The sequence below is a fragment of the Choloepus didactylus genome, chromosome 1 (genome assembly GCF_015220235.1).
Source record: "Choloepus didactylus isolate mChoDid1 chromosome 1, mChoDid1.pri, whole genome shotgun sequence".
In the NCBI taxonomy this organism is placed as follows: domain Eukaryota; kingdom Metazoa; phylum Chordata; class Mammalia; order Pilosa; family Megalonychidae; genus Choloepus; species Choloepus didactylus.
The window spans coordinates 105034067-105057654 of record NC_051307.1 but is presented as its reverse complement, the minus strand read 5'-3'; the positions used below and the strand labels follow the sequence as shown (position 1 = coordinate 105057654).

The 23588-nt window shown below is 41.7% G+C and overlaps 1 protein-coding gene across 7 annotated transcripts in view; it reads left to right on the top strand.

Annotated features, from left to right (window-relative positions):
* Positions 1-23298, top strand: part of ST6GAL1 (ST6 beta-galactoside alpha-2,6-sialyltransferase 1) — a 130679-nt gene extending 107381 nt beyond the window's left edge. For all 7 annotated transcript variants that reach the window (XM_037838628.1, XM_037838608.1, XM_037838619.1 and 4 more), the window contains 3 exons: positions 15869-15967; positions 17556-17730; positions 20298-23298. In XM_037838628.1, coding sequence (XP_037694556.1) covers positions 15869-15967; positions 17556-17730; positions 20298-20539 — 516 coding nt within the window. In that variant the 3' untranslated portion in view covers positions 20540-23298. The remainder of the gene's footprint in view (positions 1-15868; positions 15968-17555; positions 17731-20297) is intronic.
* Positions 23299-23588: the final 290 nt, after the last annotated feature.

The window sequence follows — 23588 nt, the reverse complement described above, 5'->3', positions numbered from 1 at the left end:
TATAAACTGGGTATCAGTAGAAGGTAGCAATGAAGAGAAGGGAGCATAGAGTAGCTGTCAAAATTCTCAGACTGGGGAATCTAGCTCTTACTTGGGCACTTTGTGATGGTGTTTAAATCACTCTTACTGCAAAGAACTGGATCCTAACCCTGTAGATTCTGGAACGTTAACATTTAAAGCCATGGTAAGGCTGCCTGGGAGTTAAGAGCACTGGAGTCAAGCGGACTGTGATCAAATTCCTCCTCCAACACTCCCCCATGTGAATGACTTAAACAAATTATTTTTCTGAGCCTGAGTTCCCTTGTTTGTAAACAGGGAATAAGAAAATTTACCATGCAGGGTCTTTGTAGGATCAAATGAGCTACTAACTGTGGAGCATTTCACTCGGCCAATGGTCCATACGGGTGGCAATGGGGAAGCTTGAAGCCTGCCTGTGCCAGGCTTCTGGTCTCCCAGCAGGGATGATGAGCCAGCTTGGGGCCATTTGAGAGGTGCCCTGCAGAAGGGAGGCAAAATTTCCATTAAAAGATAACTTTCAGAAAAAAGTAAAATCATGACTCTCATATACAAATAAAAATGAACATGTACATTTGTTAAAGATTTTGTTTTACTCATGTGAGGGAACCAGGAAGACGTTAGGACTGATTCAAAGGAAGAGTCAAAACAGCACAAATTTATGAGCAGTGAAGTAATGAAACTGGATTTTCCATAGAAGGGTGAGGCAAGTCAATTGACACTGGGAAAGAATGAGTTTACGTATATTAACAGCTATCTACAATTTACAGAGATTTGCAAAATCACTCCATAGACTCAATCTGATGAGGGGTGGGTGTGCTGTAGACAATGCACAATTTTCCACTGAATTACAACATTTTTTTTTTCTATACTGTCCACATCCCTGTGTTCCCTAATCCTAGGGCTGCAAGGAGGCTGGCTCACTTCCCAGGGTCCACTGCACACTCTCAGGAAGGCCTTTCCCGTCCTCCCAGGCACTCAGACCTTCTCTCCTCTCCCTCCATAAGCAGCGCTACATACCGGTGGTTCCTTTAACAGTCTAGTCACAGGCAGCTCCGTGACTGTGCTTCTTGTGGTACTGGACTGTGATGAACACCTTTCTCTCATTGCTCTTCTCATCCTGATATCGTGGGGAGCTGGCACCCTGTCTTCTCTGTCTTTTGCCCTGGTCAGTTGTCCTAGCTATTTTGTGCCTGTTTCTGTGCATGAGGATACAGTCCTCACCACTGCAGGCAGAGAGCACCTGGCCCCGGAAGTTGCCGAGGGACTGGCTGTTGCTTTGGGTGTCGTTGCCTTGGGTGGCTCATTCTCTTCCCAGACACAGAATTCCTCCTGATAGCAGCTCCTCTCTGTGGGCAGCTGGGCGTGCGTTTGCACACGTCACCTCCAGCTGATGACACGGGCCTTTTGTGCATCTGGGCTGTAACAAAGCCATGGAAAAAAAAGGGGGCAACTTTTCTTGTTTTCTCCCTCTTTCTCCTGCCCCTGAGCTAAGATTAGTGTGGAGCAAGAGTGTGGGGTATTTAGAAGAGGGCTTTTTATAGACAGAGAATGGTATCATATTGTGAGGTTTCAGCTCAGCATCTCTATTTAGAGATATTCGCCCCACTGCCAGGTGTTGTTATGAGCTTCAGCAGAAAAAAAAAAAAAAAAATGTGGTCTTTCCTGTTGGTTAAATGTGTGTCTTTAAATAAATTCAATTCCGATTTTGTTGTAGCAGTGGGGCTGGGGGTGTGGGTGATGTGTGTGGAGACAATGGGACAAGAAGATACAGTAGCTTCCTTAGAAGCTTTTATACTGGCTGGGGAGAAAAAATCTACTGACTGGGCATGATTTCAACCAGGACCCACCCCAGTTACTTAATGGGGCTTATCCCCAAATAACTGCTGGTGCCATTTATTAAATTATCTCATTTGACCTTCACAACAAGCCTGTGAGGTGTGATCCCCATTTTATATGAGGATGCTGAAAGAGTTTAAGTAAGTTGCTCAGGGCCCAGACAGGAAGTGATAAAGGTGGGATTTGGATCCAGGTCTGTTTGCCACCAGCACTTTAAATCTCCAAAGCTTTCTTTATGTGCCAGTTTTTCTTCTCAAGATGCTGACAGACCAGTGTCCAGATAAGTGTGTGTGTGTGTGGGGGGGGGGGATTTTCCATCAACAGCAGATCTATAAACAGCCAGGGTAAATTGGGTGGGTTTTTTGTTTGTTTGTTTGTTTTGTTCTGTTTAATTTTTTAAACAGTGGCAAAATACACAAAACTTACATTTTACTATTTTAACCATAAAATCTTTACATGTACAATTCAGTGGCTTTAAGTCCATACACAATATTGTGCAACTACTACCACTATTTCTAGAACTAGCTGGCTGGTTTGGATGGAACTCTTTTGACACAGTATTTTGGCATCATTGTTTGGGAGCTGAAATTTAGACATGATGCCTATCATCAGTTCTGGGACTCCTTTATTCTGGCCACCACACTTGATATAAATCACTGATATTTTTCAGAATCAGAGAAGGAGCTGTGGCTTGATATTGGACTCAGTTTGCCTTCCCATATGCCAAACTCCAGGCTATAAGTGGTTAATAACATGCCAGAGCAGCCCTCAGTCTTCTTTTCCTTGTGTGGTTCACTTATCTGCTGTGCAGCCCGCTGCCCTAGATTCCATTGTCAAGCAAATAAGCCCCCCTGCCTGCAGTGGGGGAAAAGCAGGAGAATGCAATGCCTTCCTCCCACCAAGGGAATCAATTTAGTTGAATTTAGGGAGAAAAGACTCCTCCCCACAAAAGTGGTAAAGGCACAATGTAAAAGAAGTGTACACTCCAGTGTACACCTGAAGTCTGGACAAGGCGAAAGCTGTCTTTTGCATGGGTTTCTGTGAGGGCACTGCTGAATCCCAGAAGAGTAAAATCAAAGCCTGTATTTAGTGTATGGAAACCATCTTCAAAACGACCTCTTACCTGATTCAACAATCCATTTCAGCTCAGCCAGCACCCATAACCAGTGCTTGCATCAAAGTTTCTTCCAAGCACAAAATGTCTACACGTTCAGTTGGTTTGTTAGGAATTTTTCCATCTATGTTCGTGAAGGATGTTAGTTTGAGGTTTCTTTTCTTGTAATGTGTTTGTCTGGTTTTGATTTCAGGGCAAGAGTAGGTATCTCATAGAGTGAGATAGGAAATTTTCCCTCCTCACCTGTTCAGTTTTCTGGAATAGTTTGTATAGAGTTGGTATCAGTTCTTAAATGGTAGAATTCAGCAGTAAAGCCATCTGGGACTAGAATATTCTCTGTGGGAAGGTTTTCAGCTACAAATCAATTTCTTTAATAGTTACAGGGCTTGTCAGGTTATCTACTTCTTGACTGAGCTTTGGTAGTTTGTGTCTTTCAAGGAGTTTGACCATCTCATCTAGGTTGTGAAATTTGTTGACAAAAAGTCATTCATAATAGTCCCTCATTATCCTTTTGATACCTGTAGAATCTGTAGTGATGTCATCTCCTTTGAGGTGTTTTGAAGGGTATTTGAATCACAGGGCTGAAAAGGACTTTGGAGATCAACTAGCCATTCATTCATTTCAGAAATTCTTTTTGATCATCTATTGTGTGCCAGACTTTGAGAGGAGCTGGGACTCAGCAGGCCACAACAATAAAACAGAAACAAACATGTTCCCTGCCTTTGTGGAGCCAAGGGTGTAGTCTGAGGCCTGAGAAGGGGAAATGACCTGCACAATTTGTACACAGAGGGTAGTGACAGAGCCATGGTAGGACAAAGCCCCTCAACAGCTGGTCCTTAGCTCGCTGGTGACACCCTCTAAGTCCACTTTTTCTCATTCCCGTCACCATATTTATTCATCTCACTATTGCCCAGCTCTCTCACTATAAACTAAAATCTATGAGGGCAGGTATTTTTGTCTCTCTTGCTCACTGATATAGCCAAGTGCCTACAATAGTGCCTTTTGTGTAATAAGTGTGCAATAAATATTTGTGAATGAAGTGTAATCTAAGCAACCTTCTGTTCACTCAATGGATTGTTGCTAAACATCCTCCAATTCGTATTTTATTTTTGAACTTTTTATTTGGAAAGAGTTTTAAACTTCCAAAAAAGTTGTAAGAATAATACAAAGAATTCCTGTCCCTTTATTCAGACTCTCTTAATATTAACATTTTACCTCATTTGCTGTGTCATCTGCTCTTTCATAATAATTTTTTCATAATATTTTTTCATTTGAGAGTAAGTTGTATATATCATAGTCCTTATCTCTAAATACTTTAGTTGTATTTCCTAAGAATAAGGGTATTCCTTTATGTGACCAAAGTACTGTTACCAACTTCACACATTTACACGGATACCATACTTTAATCTGTGTGCATTCCAATTTGGCAATTGACCTATAATGTCCTTTATTACATTTTTTTTTCCCTCTAGTATAAGAGCTAGTTCAGGATCAGGTGTTACATTTAGTTATCATGTCTCTTTATTCTCTTTTAATCTGGAATATTTCCATAGGCTTTCTTTGTCTTTTAACATTTTTGAGGAATATAGCTGCCCTTCATAGCTGATTTTAATTTTGTTCACCTCCTTAATGTGGTGTCTGATTTCTCCACTGTGAAACATGACTATTATTCCCTTGTAATCTGAGGGCGAACACTTTAAAACCATATCAATATTCTGTTTCTCATGAAAATTTCCTCTTGTGTTTAGCATTCACTGGTCACTTTTGCTTGAATCAATCATTACTATGATGTTTGCAGAATGAAGACTTTTTAACTCCAGCATCTCCATATTATCCAGATGGCACCAGGAATTCTGGTCTATGCAAGAGCCCTCCTTTCTCCTTTATTTCTTCCTTCCTTTCAATCTAATTATTATTGGTAAGGATTCACGTATTCTTCTTCTTTTTTTTTAATGGCTTATAATTTGTCGCTCTTCTAAATTCCTTTGTGTTCCGATTATCCCAGGTTTGGCCAGTGGGAGTTCCTTCAAGCTAGCTTTTGTTTGCTATGACATGCATGCCTTCATCATTTCCCCTTTTTTAACACTCCACACTTTCTGGCATAACAAGATATTCCAGCTCATTTTGTATCTATCTGTTGGGCTATTATTATCTATCTTTTAAAAATTTTATCCTAAATGTGCATATGAGATACATTTCTTATTAAATACCATAAAAATGTGTTGGCCCCTCTTTGCCAGATTCCTAACCCCTAGGGCAATGCAATGAGGGCCAAGTCAAATGTCCTAAATGAGTAGCTAAGACAGTCCATAGGCAAGGAATGGAAAAAATGTGATTTTTTTTTTCTTGCTTTTAAAGAGCAGGAGGCAGCAGTCTTCCTCCTCCTCAAAGAGTTTCTTTCTTTCTTACTCCAATCTTTGACATAAATTAAAATTCTCCAGTTTTGAGCTAGCCCTACCTGTCTCAGCTTTTACGAACAAGAGATGTCTCCAAGTTCCCTTGGCCTCATTCTTCCTTGAAATATAAAGATCTAGGGAGATAGCTGCTCCAGTCTTCCTGAAACCTTGGGGTATTTCTAACCATTTGCCCTCTTGTGGAGATAAAAGAGATTTCATTATTATTTTTGGATTAGAGCAGAGAAATAACTGGACAAATTACTTTCATATCAAGATCTCATGGTATGTTAAGAATCTGAGGAGGCCAGGGCTTTTTGCAAGAACACTAAGAAATCCAGGGAAGTTTTCATTTCCCCATATTATTTTCAGTCATTTTTTCCAAAGAGCCCTGATTCCTGCAAGTGAGAACTGGTATTAGAAAACTCTGGGCTTAAGGTGTACTCATTGCTACCAGGTGTCCTTGCTACTAGACCTTTTGAGCAGGCAGAGCTAGGACATACACACACACAACTATATCCACATACAATACAAATGAACATGCATTCATTCATATACCTATATACATATTTATATAGATAGATATAACATTCATATATATGTAAATATGCCTATTGTAGAGACAATAGATTCCAAATCCAGTCTATCCACACAAGGTTCTTTCCTCCTTCTCCATTCTGTATTTGTATCTCCCTTCTTTCACAGTGAGAACCCTGCCTCCCAACATCAACACCTTTATTTGCTCACACCTATAAATCTAAAAGAATTTCAAAATTACTTTCTATACTGCTATATAAAACACACCTACTAAAAAGAGTTCAAGATTTGTTTGTAGTTCTCCCCCCTGCCCCACCCAAGACTAAGGTTATAGAGTTAAAATAATGTATACCTAAGTTACCTGGATTCATTTTTTTGTTTGTTTCTTTTTACTGTGATTATCAAATTCATTTGAAATTCAACTGGATTTGTTTGTTTCTGTCGGGTGTCAGTTTTAGCTTTTTCTTTCCCTTCCTCTTTTTAAAATATGCAGAACATCAAAATGATTGCAAAATGCAAAACTATCCCCAAAAAGTATACTCAGGGAAGCGTCACTTGCTCGTGTATTTCTTCTACCTTGTTCCCAACACCACCCTTTGTAGGTGGCCAATTTTGCTGTTTTCTGATTTGGCCTCCCTGTGTTTTTATTTGTAAAGATCAGCAGGTATATGTATCTTTTCTTATTTCTCCTTGTTTCATACGTAAAATGGAGCATACTGTATGTGGCGCTTTTCTCACATAACAATATCTTCTGGAAATCACACTGTATCTGTTCATAGAGGTCTCCCAGCTTCATGATACTCCTTTGTGTGTCCATTTCATAGCTTATTTTGTCAATCAATCAGTACTTTCCAACATTTACTTCCTCCAGTTCTTCAAGGCTCTTTGATGCCTTCCTTTGATGCCATGTAGAATTGCAGGGCCTTCTGATTTGGGGTTTGTAGGTGGGTACCAAGCGTAGCTCCCCTCTCTCTGTTTGAGTGCATTTTGTCCAGATCCCGCTAACGGCAGAAAGATCTGCCTGTGAGGCCCAGGACCTCTGTATTGTTTTCCATATCTACTGGAGACCCTATCCCCCCCTTCTTTGATTTTCTATAGTACTGACCAGCTGTGCAACTCATCTGGGAGCCAAAACACACTCTATGTTTTAGCACTGCTTAATGTTGTTGGATGAAGGTTGCCTAGAACAATGGAAAAGGTGCAATATTTGGAGTCAAACAGACCTAAGTTTGCATCCCTGCTGTGTGAACTTGGGCTGCTTATATAATCTCTCAGAGCCTCCTTTTCACCCCCTGCATGGGGCTCAGAAATATCATGAGGAATAAATGAGAAGACACGTTTGATGAGCTTTGTAAATAACATGTACCCACAAAGGTAATATTACTATCATTTGCGAAGTACTTAGAAACTCAAAGGTTTGTTAAAACACATACACCCACACCCACACACACCTACACAATTTATTGATACTCAGCAGAAAGACTGTTGGATCAGGATTGAGGGGACCTATTCCTGCTCTACCACTTACTAGTTATGTGAGCCTGGGAAAGTCCTTTTCCTCTTCCTTGTTTGTTCTTTTATAAAAAGGGAATAATAAGGTGTGGTCTCTTTCACAGGAGCATTTATAGACATTGAGTTCATACATGTGAAAGTATCTTCTACATCACAGAGTGCCATGCTTGTGTGAAGCACTCTGCAGCCACACTGTAACTCTGAGAACTACAAGCATTTTGACCCCTCCTTTGGGTATTTGCCATTGACCTGAACTGTTGTTGTGTGAGTTTAACAAAATCACTAAGTCTAGACTCTGCTTAAGATATACTACATATACAGGGGGAAATATTGTGGAATAAAAAAAGACTAAAATAGTCATAGAGACTAGTTATAGTTGGAGAGTGCAGTTTTGAGTGGTTATTATTTTCTTCTTTAAACTTTTCTCATATTTTCTAATTTTCTCTAGTGAACATTTGTTACTTTGTAATTGGAAAGGTTGCTTTAAACAGACTGTAAAATAGCTATAAGCGCACCTCCCTGGTGCCGCCGTTTCCTGGTAGGTGTTCCCTGGGGCTCTGTTGCTCTGGCAATGACTTATTCTCATGATGAGGGCCCCCGGGGAACCCCAAACCTGGGTCCTGCTCCCCATGGGAGTAAATGCAGGTACATCTGGGGAGAGCTTTATTCTCTCCCAAGTCCCTTCTGCTGTAGTTAGAAAAAATGACAGACTAAAATGTTGTCCAGGCATGGCTGGTCACCAGGCAGAGCCTTAAAGAGTGGTCATTTCCTATAAATAAGGCACCTGAAGCTTGGAGATAGGAAGTGACCCACTGAGTTAGACACAAAGCAGGGCCAGAACCCGTCTCCCTGTCCCTCGAGCAGTTTTTTTTTTTTTTTTTTTTAATTCATCCCACCCTTTCCTGGGTGCTTCACAGTACCATGGTTCTGGACAGTTTCTGCAGTGAAGCCTGCAACTCTTCCTGGAAGATCCGAGCAATTCTGAGGCTATCTTTTTTGGAGGAAATCTTTGAACCTTACACAAAGGGTCACCAGAATTAATGTAGGTATGTTCAGAGCCATGTCCATTTAATGTTGGGGGGATGGGGGATGGTGGTGCTTGTTTGCTAATCCCCTTTCCATCCACCAGATCCCAGCCCCAGGTCACTTTTTCTTTCTCCTCTCCTGATAAAACTAGCATTTATTTTTACATCTTCTTGGATTATTTTTTCATTCATCTCAAGTCACTCTAGTGAAGGATCATTTCCCTGATGTGTATAGCAAGAACGGGGGATGACCCAGATCCTGTTAGTGTGACCAGTGGTTTTATGAGTGTAGCACTGCTGGAGCAGAAAGAATATTGTGTTCAGACCTGACCCCTGGGATCTGGTCCTGGCTTTGCCTCAAACACACCTTGTAGCCTCAGACAAGTCTCTTCTCTCTGGACCTCAGTTTACCCATCTGAGAAATTAGGGGTTTAGATTCAGTCCCGAAAGGCTCTTACAGCTGGCATGCCACAACTTAGACTAGTAGTAGAATTCTCATGACAGTTCTACACCATCATCAAAGCTTCCTTTGACACAGCCTCCCAAGAGCATGGGTGCCCCATCCTCTCCTCTTTCTTTGAGGCAGTGTAGTATGTATGTTAGAAGTGTAGACTCTGGAGCCAGACATAAGGGCTCAAATTCAGACTCCCCTAGCTACTAACTCTGTGACTTGTGCAAGTTGCTTAGCCCTGTGAATCTGTTTCCTTAACTATAAAATGGGCATATGGCCCACAGTCACCACTGTTATTCAACATTCTTGCCAGAATGCTTAGGCAGAAAAGGAAATAAAAGGCATCCAAACTGGAAAGGAAGAAGTAAAAATTTTGCTATTCACAGATAGTATGATCCTATATATAGAAATTCCTGAAAAATTCACAACAAAATTCCTAGAGCTAATAAACGAATTCAGTAAAGTGGTGGGATACAAGTTCAACATCCACAAATCAGTAGTGTTTCTATACACAAGCAATGAACAACCAGAAGAAGGAATCAAGAAAAAAATTCCATTCACAATAGCAAGTAAAAGAATCAAATATGTGGGAATAAAGCTAACAAAGAATGTAAAGGACTTGTACACAGAAAACTACAAAACATTGCTAAAAGAAAACAAAGAAGACATAAATAAATGGAAGGGCATTCTATGTTCATTGACTGGAAGACTAAATATCATTAAGATGTCAATACTACCCAAAGCAACTTATAGATTCAATGCAATCCCATTCAAAATTGCAACAACCTTCTTCTCAGAAATGGAAAAGCCAATCATCAAATTTAAATGGAAGAGTAAGGGATTCCAAATAGCTAAAACCATCCTTGAAAAGAAGAATGAATTTGGAGGACTCACACTTCCTGATTTTAAAACTTATTATAGAGGCATAGTAATCAAAACAGCATGGTACTGGTGCAAGGGAAGATACATAGACCAGTGGAATTGAATTGAGAGTTCAGAAATCAACCGTCACATTTATGACCAACTTATTTTTGACAAGGTGGCAAAGACCACTTAATCAGGAAGTAATAGTCCCTTCAACAAATGGTGCTGGGAAAACTGGAGCTCTGTTTGCCAATAAAAAAAGCAGATCCCACACCATATACAAATTTCAACTTAAAATTAATCAAAGACCTTAATATAAGAGCTAGAACTTTCAAACTCCTAGAAGAAAATGTAGGGAAGCATCTTCAGGAACTTGTGTTAGGCAATGAGTTTTTAGACTTTATACCCAAAGTACAAGCAACAAAAGAAAAAATAGATAAATGGGTCCTCATCAAAATTAAAAACTTTTGTTCCTCAATGGGCCTTATCATGGAAGTAAAATGACAACCTACATAATGGGAGAAAATATTTATAAACAAAATATCTGATAAAGGCTTAATTATGCAGAATGTATAAAGAAATCCTTCAACTTGACAACAAAAAGACAAAAACCCAATTAAAAATGGGCAAAAGACTTGAACAGATGTCTCTCCAAAGAAGATGTGCAAATGTTCAGAAAGCACATGAAAAGAGGTGCAATATTATTAGATATCAAGGAAATGCAAATCAAAACCACAATGAGATACCATTTCACACCCATTAGCATGGTTGCTATTAATAAACCAGAAAATAACAAGTGTTAGAGGGAGTGTGGAGAAATAGGAACACTCATTCTTTGCTGGTATCAATGTAAAATGGTGCAACTGCTGTGGAAGACAGTTTGGCAGTTCCTCAGAAAGCTAAGTATAGGTCTACCATATGACCCAGCAGTCCCACTACTAGGTACATACAACAAAGAAGTGAAAGTGGAGACTTGAACAGATATTTGCACATTGATGTTCATGGAGGCATTATTCACAATTGCCAAAATATGCAAGCATCCCAAGTGTCCATCAACCGAAGAATGGATAAATAAAATGTGGTATATACATACTATGGAATATTTTTCAGCTGTAAAAAGGAATGAAGTCCTGATACATGTGACAACATGAATGAACTTTCGAGACGTTATGTCGAGTGAAAAGAGCCAGACATGAAAGGAAAAATATTGCTTGATCTCACTGATTTAAAACAATTAGAATAAGCAAACTCATGGAATCTAGAATATAGGTTACCAGGGGACAGGGTGGGGAAAGGGAATGGGAAGTTAAGGCTTAAATTTTACAGAGCTCCTATTTGGAATGATGGAAATGTTTAGGTAATTGGCAGTGATGATGATAGCACAACACTGTGAACACAGTTCACAGAACTGAAATAGATATCTGAATATGATTAAAAGGGGAAATGTTAGATTGTATATATGGCAACAGAATAAAAGATTTTTAAAAATCCTTGAAACTACATATAGAAACAGTCAGCTCTAAGTTAAACCATAGACTTTAATTAATAGTACAATTATAAAAATATGCTCTCATCAGTTGTAACAAATGTTCCACATCAATGTGGGGTGTTGGTGGTGGGGTGGTATATGGGAATCCTGTATTTTATGTATGATTGTTCTATAAACCCACAACTTCCCTAATTAAAAAAAAATTTTTAACTCCTTGGACTATTGTAAAGATGAACTTGAATTTTTAACTCCTTGGACTATTGTAAAGATGAACTTGAGGTAATATATGAAAGTATTTAGCACAGTACCTAATATGTAATAAGCCTCAATAAAGGGCATCTATTGTTATTGTTTCATTATGATTATTTACAGAAAAGGAGAAAACTTTGTGCATCTCCCTCGGACTTTCTGAGGCCAATGAAGCCACAGATCCTGGAAAAATCTCAGGCAACCAGAAGTTGCTGCCTTGGCCTTCTGCTTTGCCCACTATGCGACTCTTGCTGGAGAGAGGCTGTGTCAGAAAAAGACATTTTTCTTAAATCTCAGTTATCTTTAAACCTCATGAATATGAAAAAATCATCTATCATCAGTACTGTGCATAGAAAGAAGTGTAGTTCAAGAAAGGACTTGTTGCTTTCAGGACACCAGCTGCTGTTTGGGGCCAGGGTGGGATGGGGTAGGTAGCGCAGTTGCAAGGCCCCCTCTGTCAGAAAGCCTCCCTGCATTTGGACTATAGCAATGAATGCCTTGTGCTGGAAGTTGCAACATTTCGCATGGCAAGAGGACAGTGCTTTAAGTCAAAAGATGTGGGTTTGATTTCTGGTTCCCAGCACCTCTTAGCGGTGAGATTCTTTGCCAGTTGTCCTATCCTTAAACTTCAAATCTCTACCTCTTGCCAGCCCATCCCCCCACACATACCAGTTACTCCTTTATTTGTGCTCTCCTTGCAGCAAATGGTCTGAGGTCCAAGTGTCACCTTTAACCCGCTTTTCCTTCATTTTCAACATCCAATTAGTTCCGCACATCCTAACAGTTGTAACTTTCTTCTCCATTCCCCTGTTGCTTCTTACTTAGACAACAACTATAGCTACTATCTGGTCTCCTTTCCTCTAAAAACACTAGTCCAGAACACTAGTTTGGTTAGGTCCTTCTCACTTAAAATCCTTCAGTGATCCCTGTAACCTTCTGAAGAAACCCTAAGCTCTGTGGCATGGTCCCTGCCTACCTCACCAGCCTTTTCTTTGATGTCTTTGAGCTTTATCTCTGTATCCTAACCATAGCAAACAACAATCTATCCACTATATTGACTAGAATTATGCTTGGCTTCAAGTGACAGGAACACCCCATCCCCAAACACTAGCTTAAGACAAAAATGTATTTGTCTCTGATGTAAAAGAAATCCAGAGGTAGACATTCTAGAGCTATTATTGTGTTTCACAGTGTCAGGAACCCAGGCTCCTTCTACCTAATGGGTTTGTCATTCTCAGCATGTGACTTCCATTTCCTGGCCCAAAATGACTGTTTAAGCTCCAGCCACAACATCCACCTTTAGCTAGCAGGAAGGAAAAAGGAACGAGGAAAGGCATGCCTCCTGCCTTTAAGGACACCTCCTGGAAGTCACTCTTGCTTACACATCATTGCTAGAATTTAATTATGTGGCCACTTAGCTGCAAGGGAGGCTGAGAAGTGTAGTCTATTTCAGGTAGCCATTTGCTGAGGTAAAAATTAAGGGGTTTGCTACCAAGGAGTAACGAAAGAGTGACTATTGGGTGCCACCTAGAACTTTGCCACATAACTCTCACATCTGAGGACTTGCACATGTTGCTCCCTCTGTCTGGGACATCCTCCACTCGCCTTTGCACTTTCCTAGGTTGGCATGTTCACATTTGTTCTTTAATACTCACTTCATGGCCATCCTCACCCCTGCACCTGGTGTCTGCCTCTGCTGTCACACGTATGTCAGTGTGTTTAATGATCATTTGATTGTCTACCTTCCCCACTAGCTTAGCACTGCCTGGAGGGCAGGGACTGTCTTACCTTTGGCTCCTTAGTACATAGTTCATTGGCCAAGGTGCACCCACCAATATTTCTTGTCTCAAAGATATACCAAGGAAATGAGATTATTTTCTTCAGGTTTCCAGGGACTTCCTACATCTGTAAGAAGCTACAGGGGTGAGGGGATGGGGAGTGGTGCTGAGTGATCCTAGAGGCTCATCACAAATTGCTGTTCCTCCGTCTGCACACAGACCATCTCCCTTTCCCTTTGTGATGGCGATCAAGGTGGGGAAGGGTTATTAATTGTGATTCTTATTTCCATATTCAGTCAATCCTTGGTTTGATTGTGATTTATTCTCAGTTTTCAACTGGGCAATATCATCTCCCAAGTGAATTCATTTCCCATAGGTGACTCTCTGACAGCTAACCTCATATATCAGCTTTAGCTTTCTTTGTTTAATTGTGATGAATGATCCCTTCATTTCTAAGCTTTTGGTGCCACTTTTCTGTCTTTTTCATTCACTTATTTACCCCATTTGATTTTCAAGATAACCTTCTGTTTGAGAGAGCGGAGCAAGCATTGTCCCCATGCAAAGATAAGAAAATGAAGGCCTAGAGCATGACCCATCTGGCTCAAGGTCATAGGATAAGTTAGTGGCAAAGCCAAGATTTGAGCCCAGGTCTTTCTGGCTGCAAGCCCAGCATCTTTCATCTCCTGCTATTGCACTTTCCTTTCTTTGATAAATAATTTGATTAACATCTCTGAGCATATTTTGCTTCCTGAATTTGGATTCTTTCTTAGGAGAGATCCGCAAAGTGGAATTACTGAGCCAAAGGATGTAAATATGTCTCTTTAAAGGGTCTTAATATATTTTGCAAAATCATTCCAGTAGGGTTATCATGTGGCATCTTAGTACATGCATATTTAAACTAGGCCAGCCCAGGACTGAATGTAGCCCCTGCAGGAGAGGAGCTGTGACTGTTTCCCCCAGCCAGTTGCAGTTCCTGGCAGCCTCCCAACATTTGAGCATCTCACCAACCTGGTGAGATTCTCATATATCAATAGGCATATTTTTTTCCTACACTACGGTCTTTACACACAGCCAACTCCTTCATCTGGTGCTCCAAATGACCTGTTCTGGGGCTATAGAAACTGGTGTCTGTGTTGCATTTAGAGAGATAATATGTTGGTCTCCATCATGATGTGTAAATGTGTAAAAACTGTACACAATACTTTATAGGTGGTTAAAAGGATTTTTAGAGATACTTTTGACTGCATAACATTCTGATTTTAAAACTAACACCTGGAATTATGATGTAAATTGAAAAAATTCAGGCACTCACACAATGAGACTTGGTCTGGTTTTCTGAAATCTCAAATCTGTGGCTGTAAGAAATAAGAGTGTCTTTCAGAGCACACATAGCAACTTTCATGTCCTTTATTCAGTACTTAAGCTGGGAATTTGAAGCCTTGAGTTCATCCCTTTCTTTAACAGCTGTATCCAGTATATTTAGGAATAATCAGCCAACCTCATTATACTTTTTAACTCCACAGATGTCTGTTAAGATATCAAATGTAGTGTCCCCCCGAGCCTTGCTCTTATAAGCATTTGAGTAGCAGTATCCAATAGTAATTGTTTTTCATATCTCTATTGCCAGTTCACACTGTGGACTGTCAGTGCCATCTTGATCATTGGAAGCAGAGTCCTTAGTGCATTTGAATCTACTCAGATTAGAGAACTAATTCCAAAAGCCCCAACTCAAAAATCTCATTCTTAAGATTCTGTTTCTTAAGAACCACTCTTGGTTCCAAATCTTTATTAGCCAGGGTTTTCCAGAGAAATGGGACTGATAGGAGATACATACATACATACATACATACATACATATATATATATATATATATATATATATATAAATGTAAATATTATTAGATTTATTATAGGAATTGGCTCATGTGTCTGCTCATTTGCGCAAGTCCAGATTCCATAGGGCAGGCCACAGACTGGGAACCCTGAGGAAGGTTTTGATGAATTCCCAAGAAGCTGGAGTAGAGATAGAAATTCTTTTTATCTGCTAAAATCATCAGTTCTCCTTTTAAAGCCTTCAGTTGATTGGATGAGACTTTTCTCCTTGCTGAAGGCAATCTCCTTTGGTGATTGTAGATGTAAGCAGCCATAGATGCAATCAACTGACTGATGATTTGAATCCATGAAATATCCTCACAGTAACAATCAGGGCAGCACTTGTTTGACTAAATAACTGGACACCATAACCTAGGCAAGGTGATACATGAACTTAGTCATCACAGTCCTCTTACCCTATACAAGGTGAGACTCAAGGTACAAGTATGCCGTGCCATTTCCACTGTGCTGTTCCCCCAGTAATCTTAAAATCTGAGTTGAACCCTTTCTGTCCTATAGCTGACTGATAGTAATAAAATGTCCTTTCAGATCCACCACAGTTCAGAATGGCATCTTTACCTTCTTCCCAATGAAGTAAAAAGCTGCACCTAAACTTGAAGCCTCACTGGGGGCTCTGGAGTCTCAGGGCCCAGATATGTCAGTTGTTTTGTGAACCAAACATTTACAGTAAATTGTAAGTAAGTGCTGTCTTGTCTGTTTCTTCCTACAGTTGGTCACTACAGAAAAGCGCTTCCTCAAAGACAGTTTGTACAATGAAGGAATCCTAATTGTGTGGGACCCGTCTATATACCATTCAGATATCCCAAAGGTAAGTGGATGTGCATGGGAAACAGGAGTGGGCTCACCAATTTGTCTACAGACTTCCTGAGTTCCTGGAGTTTTAAAGACATGGCTGATCTGGGCCATCCCTGAGGGTAGGCTTTTTTAGTTTTAGGGTAGCCCACTTCCTCTGGACTAGTAGGAACAGAAGCATTCCTGTCCTATACCAGCTGCTCTCCATGGCCCACCCCACCTTGCCAAGTATTTATCTCCTAATTTTGATATGTTAAGAGTACTAGAGGCTCATGGATGAATCTTGAAGACCTCATGTTGAATGAAATGAGCCAGACACGAAAAGAGAGATATTGTATGCCTACACTTATATGAAATAACCAGAGTGTGCAAATTCATAAAGAAGGAAAATAGAGTACAGGCTGCCTGGGTTTGGGGTGGGGGAAGGGAATGGGAAGATAGTGTTTAATGGGTGCAAAATTTACTGTTTGGGGTGATGAAAACATTTTGGTAATGGACAGTGGTAATGATGGTGGTGTTGGGTAGCACAACATTGTGAATGTAATCAGCTCTACTAAACTGTATGCTTGAAAGTGGTTAAAATGGGAATTTTTATGTTGTATGTATGTTACCACAATAAAAACTAAAAAAAAAAAAACAAATAAGAAAAAAGGAGGCTGAATTTCTCATGATGAGGAATGGATTGTGTTCATCTAATGCATTTATCCTTGACAAGTATCAACATGAGTAGACAGATGTTGCTATCACTATTATAAATAATCTGACATCATATTTGCCCCAGACTTCCAAATTCCAGAATTCTTCTCATTGCATTCTTGCAACAACACAAGGAAGTAAACAGAAGCATGGTTGTTCCCATTTTACAGATGGGGAACCTGGAATGTGGAGAGGTGTAGTCACTTGTTCCAGGGTTGGATTTACCAAGTAGAGGGCCCAGATCTGCAACATCAACTCTTTCAGGGAAGGAGACATGAGTCCCAGGCCTGCTGGAGTCTCAGTCTCTCTGGAACAGCCCTCTCATGTTTGTTCTGGATGTCAGGTGGCCTGTACCTGATAGAGGCTATAGTAGCCATAGCAAAATGGCTTAAAGGACTCTAGGTAGAGAGCACTATTTTCGGAACACTTAATTCTCAAGTTGGATCCACCAATAGCTGGTACTCTCCCTACCTCCTTTTCCATATTTTCCACTGATCTCTGTTAGAATTCATATTTGCCCAAGCCAGGACAAGGTCTCCAATCCCACAGATATGGCAACATATGCCCCAGTTTTCTCAACTTTATCAAGGAGAGGTGGAGTTTGACAGTGTCTAAGGACCCTTTCAGCTCTGATGTCATTTCCAGATTCTGTGATCCTGAAGTCTGAAGTTGTTCTGGGGTCACTAAGTTCAAAATTCCCTGTAAGCCCAGGCACCAGGCTGGGCTCTCCTCTGCTGTTAAATGAGAGCTGCGATGTGGAGAAGTCTGGTATCTGCTCTGAGAAAAGTGCTGTGTCCCAAGATTATGCTGTGGTCCTTCCCCTCTCCATAAGATACAGATGACTGCCTGAAGGGACACTGTCAGTGGCACACTTCTTTTCTTAAAAAGACCATTTTCTTCTTTTTCAGTGGTACCAGAATCCTGACTACAGTTTCTTTAACAACTATATGAGCTATCGTAAAAAGTATCCCGATCAGCCCTTTTATATCCTTAAGCCCCAGATGCCTTGGGAGCTGTGGGACATCCTTCAAGAAATTTCCCCAGAGGAGATTCAGCCAAATCCTCCATCCTCTGGGATGCTTGGTGAGTCCATGTCTGTGGAAGGACCGCTCACATTTGTTTTTAGAAGAGATGAGCTTTCTTCTTGGATCTTATTCATTAATTCATTCATTTGTTCACCAAACAATTGCTAGGTTTCTTTGCTTAAATGCTGTGCCAAGTTCTATCTAAGACAGATAAATAAGATAGAATCCTTCCCTGTTAGGGTGTTTGGTGTGGGAATTCTGACAGGTGTCTAGAGTAACCAGCCAATGAGGCCACACTCAGTTTGTGCCAGGAAAGGGAGAAGCCTCTGAGTCATGGGGGAGAAGTTCCCTTCTAGATGGACAGTCAGACACAACTTCATGAAAGAAGTAGCATTTGAACCAGGAATTCAGAAGAGGGAGGATTTAACAGGTAGAGATGGAGTAAAGGGAAGCACATAAACAAGAGGCAGGAAAGCAGGAGAAGCAGAACTGGACGTATGAAACAAATGAGGCACTTACCTTGAGCATACAGTTTAAACGGGTGCCAAAACCTTCAGTAATCAAGAGAAATCCAGATATTTTACTGTGATATCTTGAAAAATCACAATTAATGCAAAGAAATCTTTGATGAACAAAATATCAATATCTTGATATTGACCCACAAAAATGAATTAAGAATGAATTAAGAATCAGTAAGAGTGCTGGGCCAAGTCATATTCCTGAAACAAAAGGAAAAATGGGCCATGCAGATCCTGTCTTTATTCAAAATTTTGATAATTTGTTCACCCTAGTTGAGCACCTTAGTCGCGGCCCTGATAGAAGAATGAATTGTGAAGCATGATGGGCATTTTAGGTGCATGTAAAGAGCTGTGGGAGCTCAGGAGGAAGGGGCTGGGATCAGAGGCTGTGTATGTCTATGTGTATGTGCACAGGTATTGTAGAAGCTCCCTCCTCTGGGTCTAGTAGGGGGGTCTACCCCCCTACTAGACTGCAAACTCTTCCACGGTGGGGACTGTGCTTAATTCATTTTTGTGGGTCTGGCACAGGATAGCCCTTTGGCAAATGTTCCCTGAATAAATGAATAGATAAGATTGTGAATATCTGCTCCCTTCCTTATAAAAAGAGATTGGGGCTTTTAGTTACAGTATCATGTCTTCATGCCTTTTTCTTGAATTTTTGGATGGGTACATTTAGTTAGTTTATTGATTTGTGATTTTTCTTAATAGGCATTTACAGCTATGAATTTTCCTCTAGGTATTGCTTTAGCCACATCCCGTAAGTTCTGATATACTGTCTTAATTCAGCTCAAAGTCTTGGGTACATCTGGGGCTCCTCCTAGAGCCCCTTTGAGCAGAAGGAGTTGGGAAAGCATCCTGGGGAACAAACACACTTTCCCATTGTCCTATTGCCCTGCCTTTGCCTGTGCTGTTTCCTCTACCACAAATTCTCTCCTTTGGTCCCATCCCTCTCGGCCACAGCCTACTACCCCCTGGACCCCACACCAGGGCTTCCAGGAAGTTTTCTTGACGTGCTCTCTCATGGGAAATGCTCCCTCCTGTAATTTCTAGTAGCAGTCCTGCTGTGACAGCACCAGTTTGTTGCAGATCTGTCTTTTCTTCTCCACTAGACTAGGGGGCAGAAGTAGGGCTTTGCCATATCTGATTCTTTCAGGACAACATTGCTACTAGCAGTTTAACAGTTTTGCTCTCAGTGAGAACTGCTCCATCATAAAGATTTCCTATTTTTATATTTTACAAATGGGGTCTTGGAGCCATGGTCTTATTTAATCCTAACAATAAGCTATGGGGCATGAGGGGTGGGTAGATTTTCCCTTTGGGCAGATGAGGAGCTGGGGGCCCAGAGAGCGGACATATCCTACATAAGCTGACCTAGCCAGTAGGCGGCAAGCTCAGGTGGGAGCACAAGTCTCCTGTCACTTGGTATGCATGTTGTTGTTCTGCATTGCCTCCCCAGAGAGCACCAATCTCAGGTACTGCTCTCATGCCCATGGCCCATCACTCCCTGGGAGTCTCATCTCCTTTCCTGAATGAACAGAGAGCTCATTAAAACCAACAGAGCCCACTGTCCCTCCTCCCAGCTAAGGGAGAAAAAAAACAGGTCTGCTTTTCCTGTAGCCACAATGAGGTATGTGAGCCCAAAGCCTCCTCACCACAAACGTGTACATAAACACAAACTGTTTCCTGCACATACTATAAGATACAACCTTCCCTCAAATAGGACATCCAAGAGGCTCCTCTAGGATGTAAAGATGCTATGAAGTGCTATATACATGTGATGTCATTTCCTCCCCAGTGGTTCAGTTGTTTTGTCTTCTGTCTTCATATAGCCACACATGTAACTCATCAAGATTGATAAATTCATTGATTGAGTTCTTCAGTGTGCTAGCATTTAGGAAAGACCTGCGTGCACCAGGTCCTGCAGCCCGAGGAACTTTCTGCTGGGCTTGGTTTAGCAGAGAGACTCAGATTGGGAATCACAGTAACAAACAGAAACCCCATGGACAGTCCCTCCAAATTTGTGATCCTGAGCTCCTAGACCCACTGGCAGAGCTCCAGGGTGCTAAGCTGGGTTGTTGAGCAGGACTCACCTCTTTTCCCTCTCCAGGCATCATTGTCATGATGACGCTGTGTGACCAGGTGGATGTTTATGAGTTCCTCCCTTCCAAGCGCAAGACTGATGTTTGCTACTACTACCAGAAGTTCTTCGACACTGCCTGCACGATGGGCGCCTACCACCCGCTCCTCTTTGAGAAGAACATGGTGAAGCACCTTAACCAGGGCACAGATGAGGATATCTACCTGCATGGAAAGACCACACTGCATGGCTTCCAGAAAATTCGCTGCTGAGTATGGGCTCCTTGGCTAGCCCCCCCTCACCCTTCTCATTGGGGCATGCTGCGGCTGTTCTCTTGGCCACCCTGCATCAGGGGAGACCATGTTCCTGACAATTCCAGCCTGCTTCTTGTGCTCTGGGGTCTTCTGTCAGCAAAAGCTCTGGGGCTCCAGGGGCCTGAGGGCAAGGAACCAGGTCCAGCCTTCCCTGTAGCCACAACGAGGTGTGTGAGCCCAAAGCCTCCACCACACATGGGCATACACCTAGGCTTCTTACTGGACTGGTCCTCCTTTCCTTCTACACTGGTGGATGCAAGATCTGCCTTTCCCACCAGGGCTGCCAAAGCTGGACTTTGATTTCCTCTCTTGAATGATGTTATTCCGGCAAGCCAGCACTCTGCATTGCTTGAAATTTCATGTTTTAAAGAAATTCCCCCAAATTATGACTGTGCCCAGTACAGGGTGGCTTGGGGAGGTGAGGGTGGGGTGGCAAGTAAGTTGTATGGGACACAGGAAAATGCTTGATTCCTCCAGAACAAAGTTGCTCCCCAGGTCCATGCCCCTGGAGTCATCTGTTTCTGGTACTTGGGCAGGTTTGGCTGGTCCTTAGCTTCAGTGCTTATGAGAAAAGAGTATTGATAAGCTTACCTTCCCTCTCCATATGGAGATGAAAGATACAGTCTGTCTTCAAGCTATTCACAGTTCAGTCAGTGGGAGAGAGAGACTTGTCAATGGGCAGTTTTAATTCCGTATGCTCAGTGTGCTGGGTGCTAGCAGAGAGATGGGTTTGCTGTGCTATCTGTGCACCCAGGAGGGGCCACAGACCTAGAGTGTCTGTAGGTCACACAGGACTTCGTAGAAATGGGGGCATTTGAGTGGATCCGGCAGATTTTGTCTGTGTCACTTGAGTTGTGTTTTCATTTCTGCCTTTAGCACCTGCATTTATTCTCTAAGACCTGCCTGAAGTTATAGGCTCAAGATATTTTTTGAGGACACCCCTATCTGTGTCTGAGGCAATGATGCACAGTCCCATGGCAGACACCGGGCAAGTCAGATGTCAAAACCCTAATTTCTCTGGATTTGGCCTGGCCTGACCTTGTCCTACCAGCTGGGTTTGTACCTTGTACTCCAACTCTTTCTTTTTAATGCCTACCCCCAAACATCCCCTGATTGCCTCCTTTTCTTTCCCTTTAAAATGGCCTTCTCCCTCCCAAATTACTTTTAAGCATTTTCTGCCTAAAAGGATCCCGATTAGATTTCTTTGACCTTCCCAAACTTCTGTGGAAGTTCTCTCAGAGAGTGCAGGAGGTGGTTCCCCGTGCGTGGAGTCAACTTTAGAGGTCAGAACCTTAGAGATCATGCTTAATTCTCAACAGGGAGTGCAGATTGCCATGCCCACCCTTCCTCTCCAGAGAGCAGTGGCAGAGGCCCACCCACGTGCCATTTGCAAACATGCTCCCTGGGTAGTTTTGTGATGCCCCCTCCCACTGGTTGAGAACCACACAGGACTGGTCTGGCCCCTGGCTTGGAGAGGCTAAAAGACTTGCTCATGGTCACAGAGTCATGCTGGGGAGCCAGGGCTCCTAAGACCTGATTCTGGACTCCTGAGGCCGGTCCCACTTGCTCAAGGGACTCCAACATGTGAGCTCCAAAGAAGTTTGGAGCTGGAGTACCCATTTACTGCCAAACTTTGGCTTATGTAGGCAGGAGAAAGAGCACTGGAGTAAGGAGTACTGGGTTTTCAAACCAATGCTCCCCTACTCACTAGCTGTGTCACCATGGGCAAATTCTCTTCTCTGAGCCTTTGTTTCTGCTTCCTACCTCGCAGGGCTGTTGTGATGAATCTATGAAAGCTCCTGCCCTGGCTATGCTCTTGGCACGTAGTAGGTGCTCAGTACATACTGGTTTTCTTCATCCCTTTACTGAGAACCTGCTATGTGCTCACACTTGGGCTGAACCAGACCCTGCTTCCAGGGAGGCCAGAGTTGGGGAGGCCCTGTCCTCAGGGAACTAACTGTCCTATTGGGAGACAACTGCTCCACCTTGAAACCCCCAGGAAACCAGCCAAGGCAGTGGGAGTGGGGGTGTGTAGAATACAGAACAACCTTCTACTTCTCTTCACCACACGCAGCTCAGGTCTGATACTGCTTCGCAACAGGTAGAGCACCCAGGCCACTAAACTGCTGTATAGAACGAGTCTTTTACATTTCTCCGGGCCTAGGAATTCCTGGCTTGCTTTACGTTCTGATTTGACAAACTTATTGTAAGCTTTGAATCATGAATACTGGGAGTAGGGAAGGTAGCATTCTGTCAGCAGGAAATAATTTTTGGTGTGGAGACCAAGAATACACTGGGTAGATGTCAGTTTTTAATTTTTATTATTAATATAAAGGATCAAATAATTTAAGTATGATTCTGAAATTTACAGAATTTTTGATTCTGTGCTTTCTATTTGTGGAAACTTTTGCAAAATGCAAACAAGCTATGGGTATTATTGTGGGTCTGATCAGATGTTTAATATTTGTGACAGATTATTTAAAAATTATGATGGATGCTGCAGGAAAGCCTCTGTCTATATTGGGTTTTGTCTTCAGTAGCCATTTATTCATCCTCTATTAGGAGGTCCTCTAATCCTTCCACCAATCTTATAAGCTATTGATCTTGGTTTGGAGTTGAAACATTAGTCTCAGAAACTTCCCAGTCTTGCCTAAGCTAATTCTGAATTACCCAAAGATTATGTAAATCTTAAAAATAAATATGTGTTGTTTTTTAAAGAAAAAAACAAAACTGTGCCTGTCTTCTTGTTAAGAGAATGATGGCTGATTATCAGCTCAGGTCTGCAAGGAGGACACAATGGGATCCTGAATCACAGTTCAGGAACTTAAGGGCCACTGGATTCTCTGGCCTGAGCCTCCCTCTTCAGTACTCCAGGAAAAGGAATGCTTACTTATGTTGACAAGATAACATACTTGAAATAGCCGTTTTTTTAAATATTTTTCCTTTTTGCTCTTGCTTGGACTCAAATAATTAAGTTGTAGTACAGCCAGTGCCTCAGGGAAGGGAT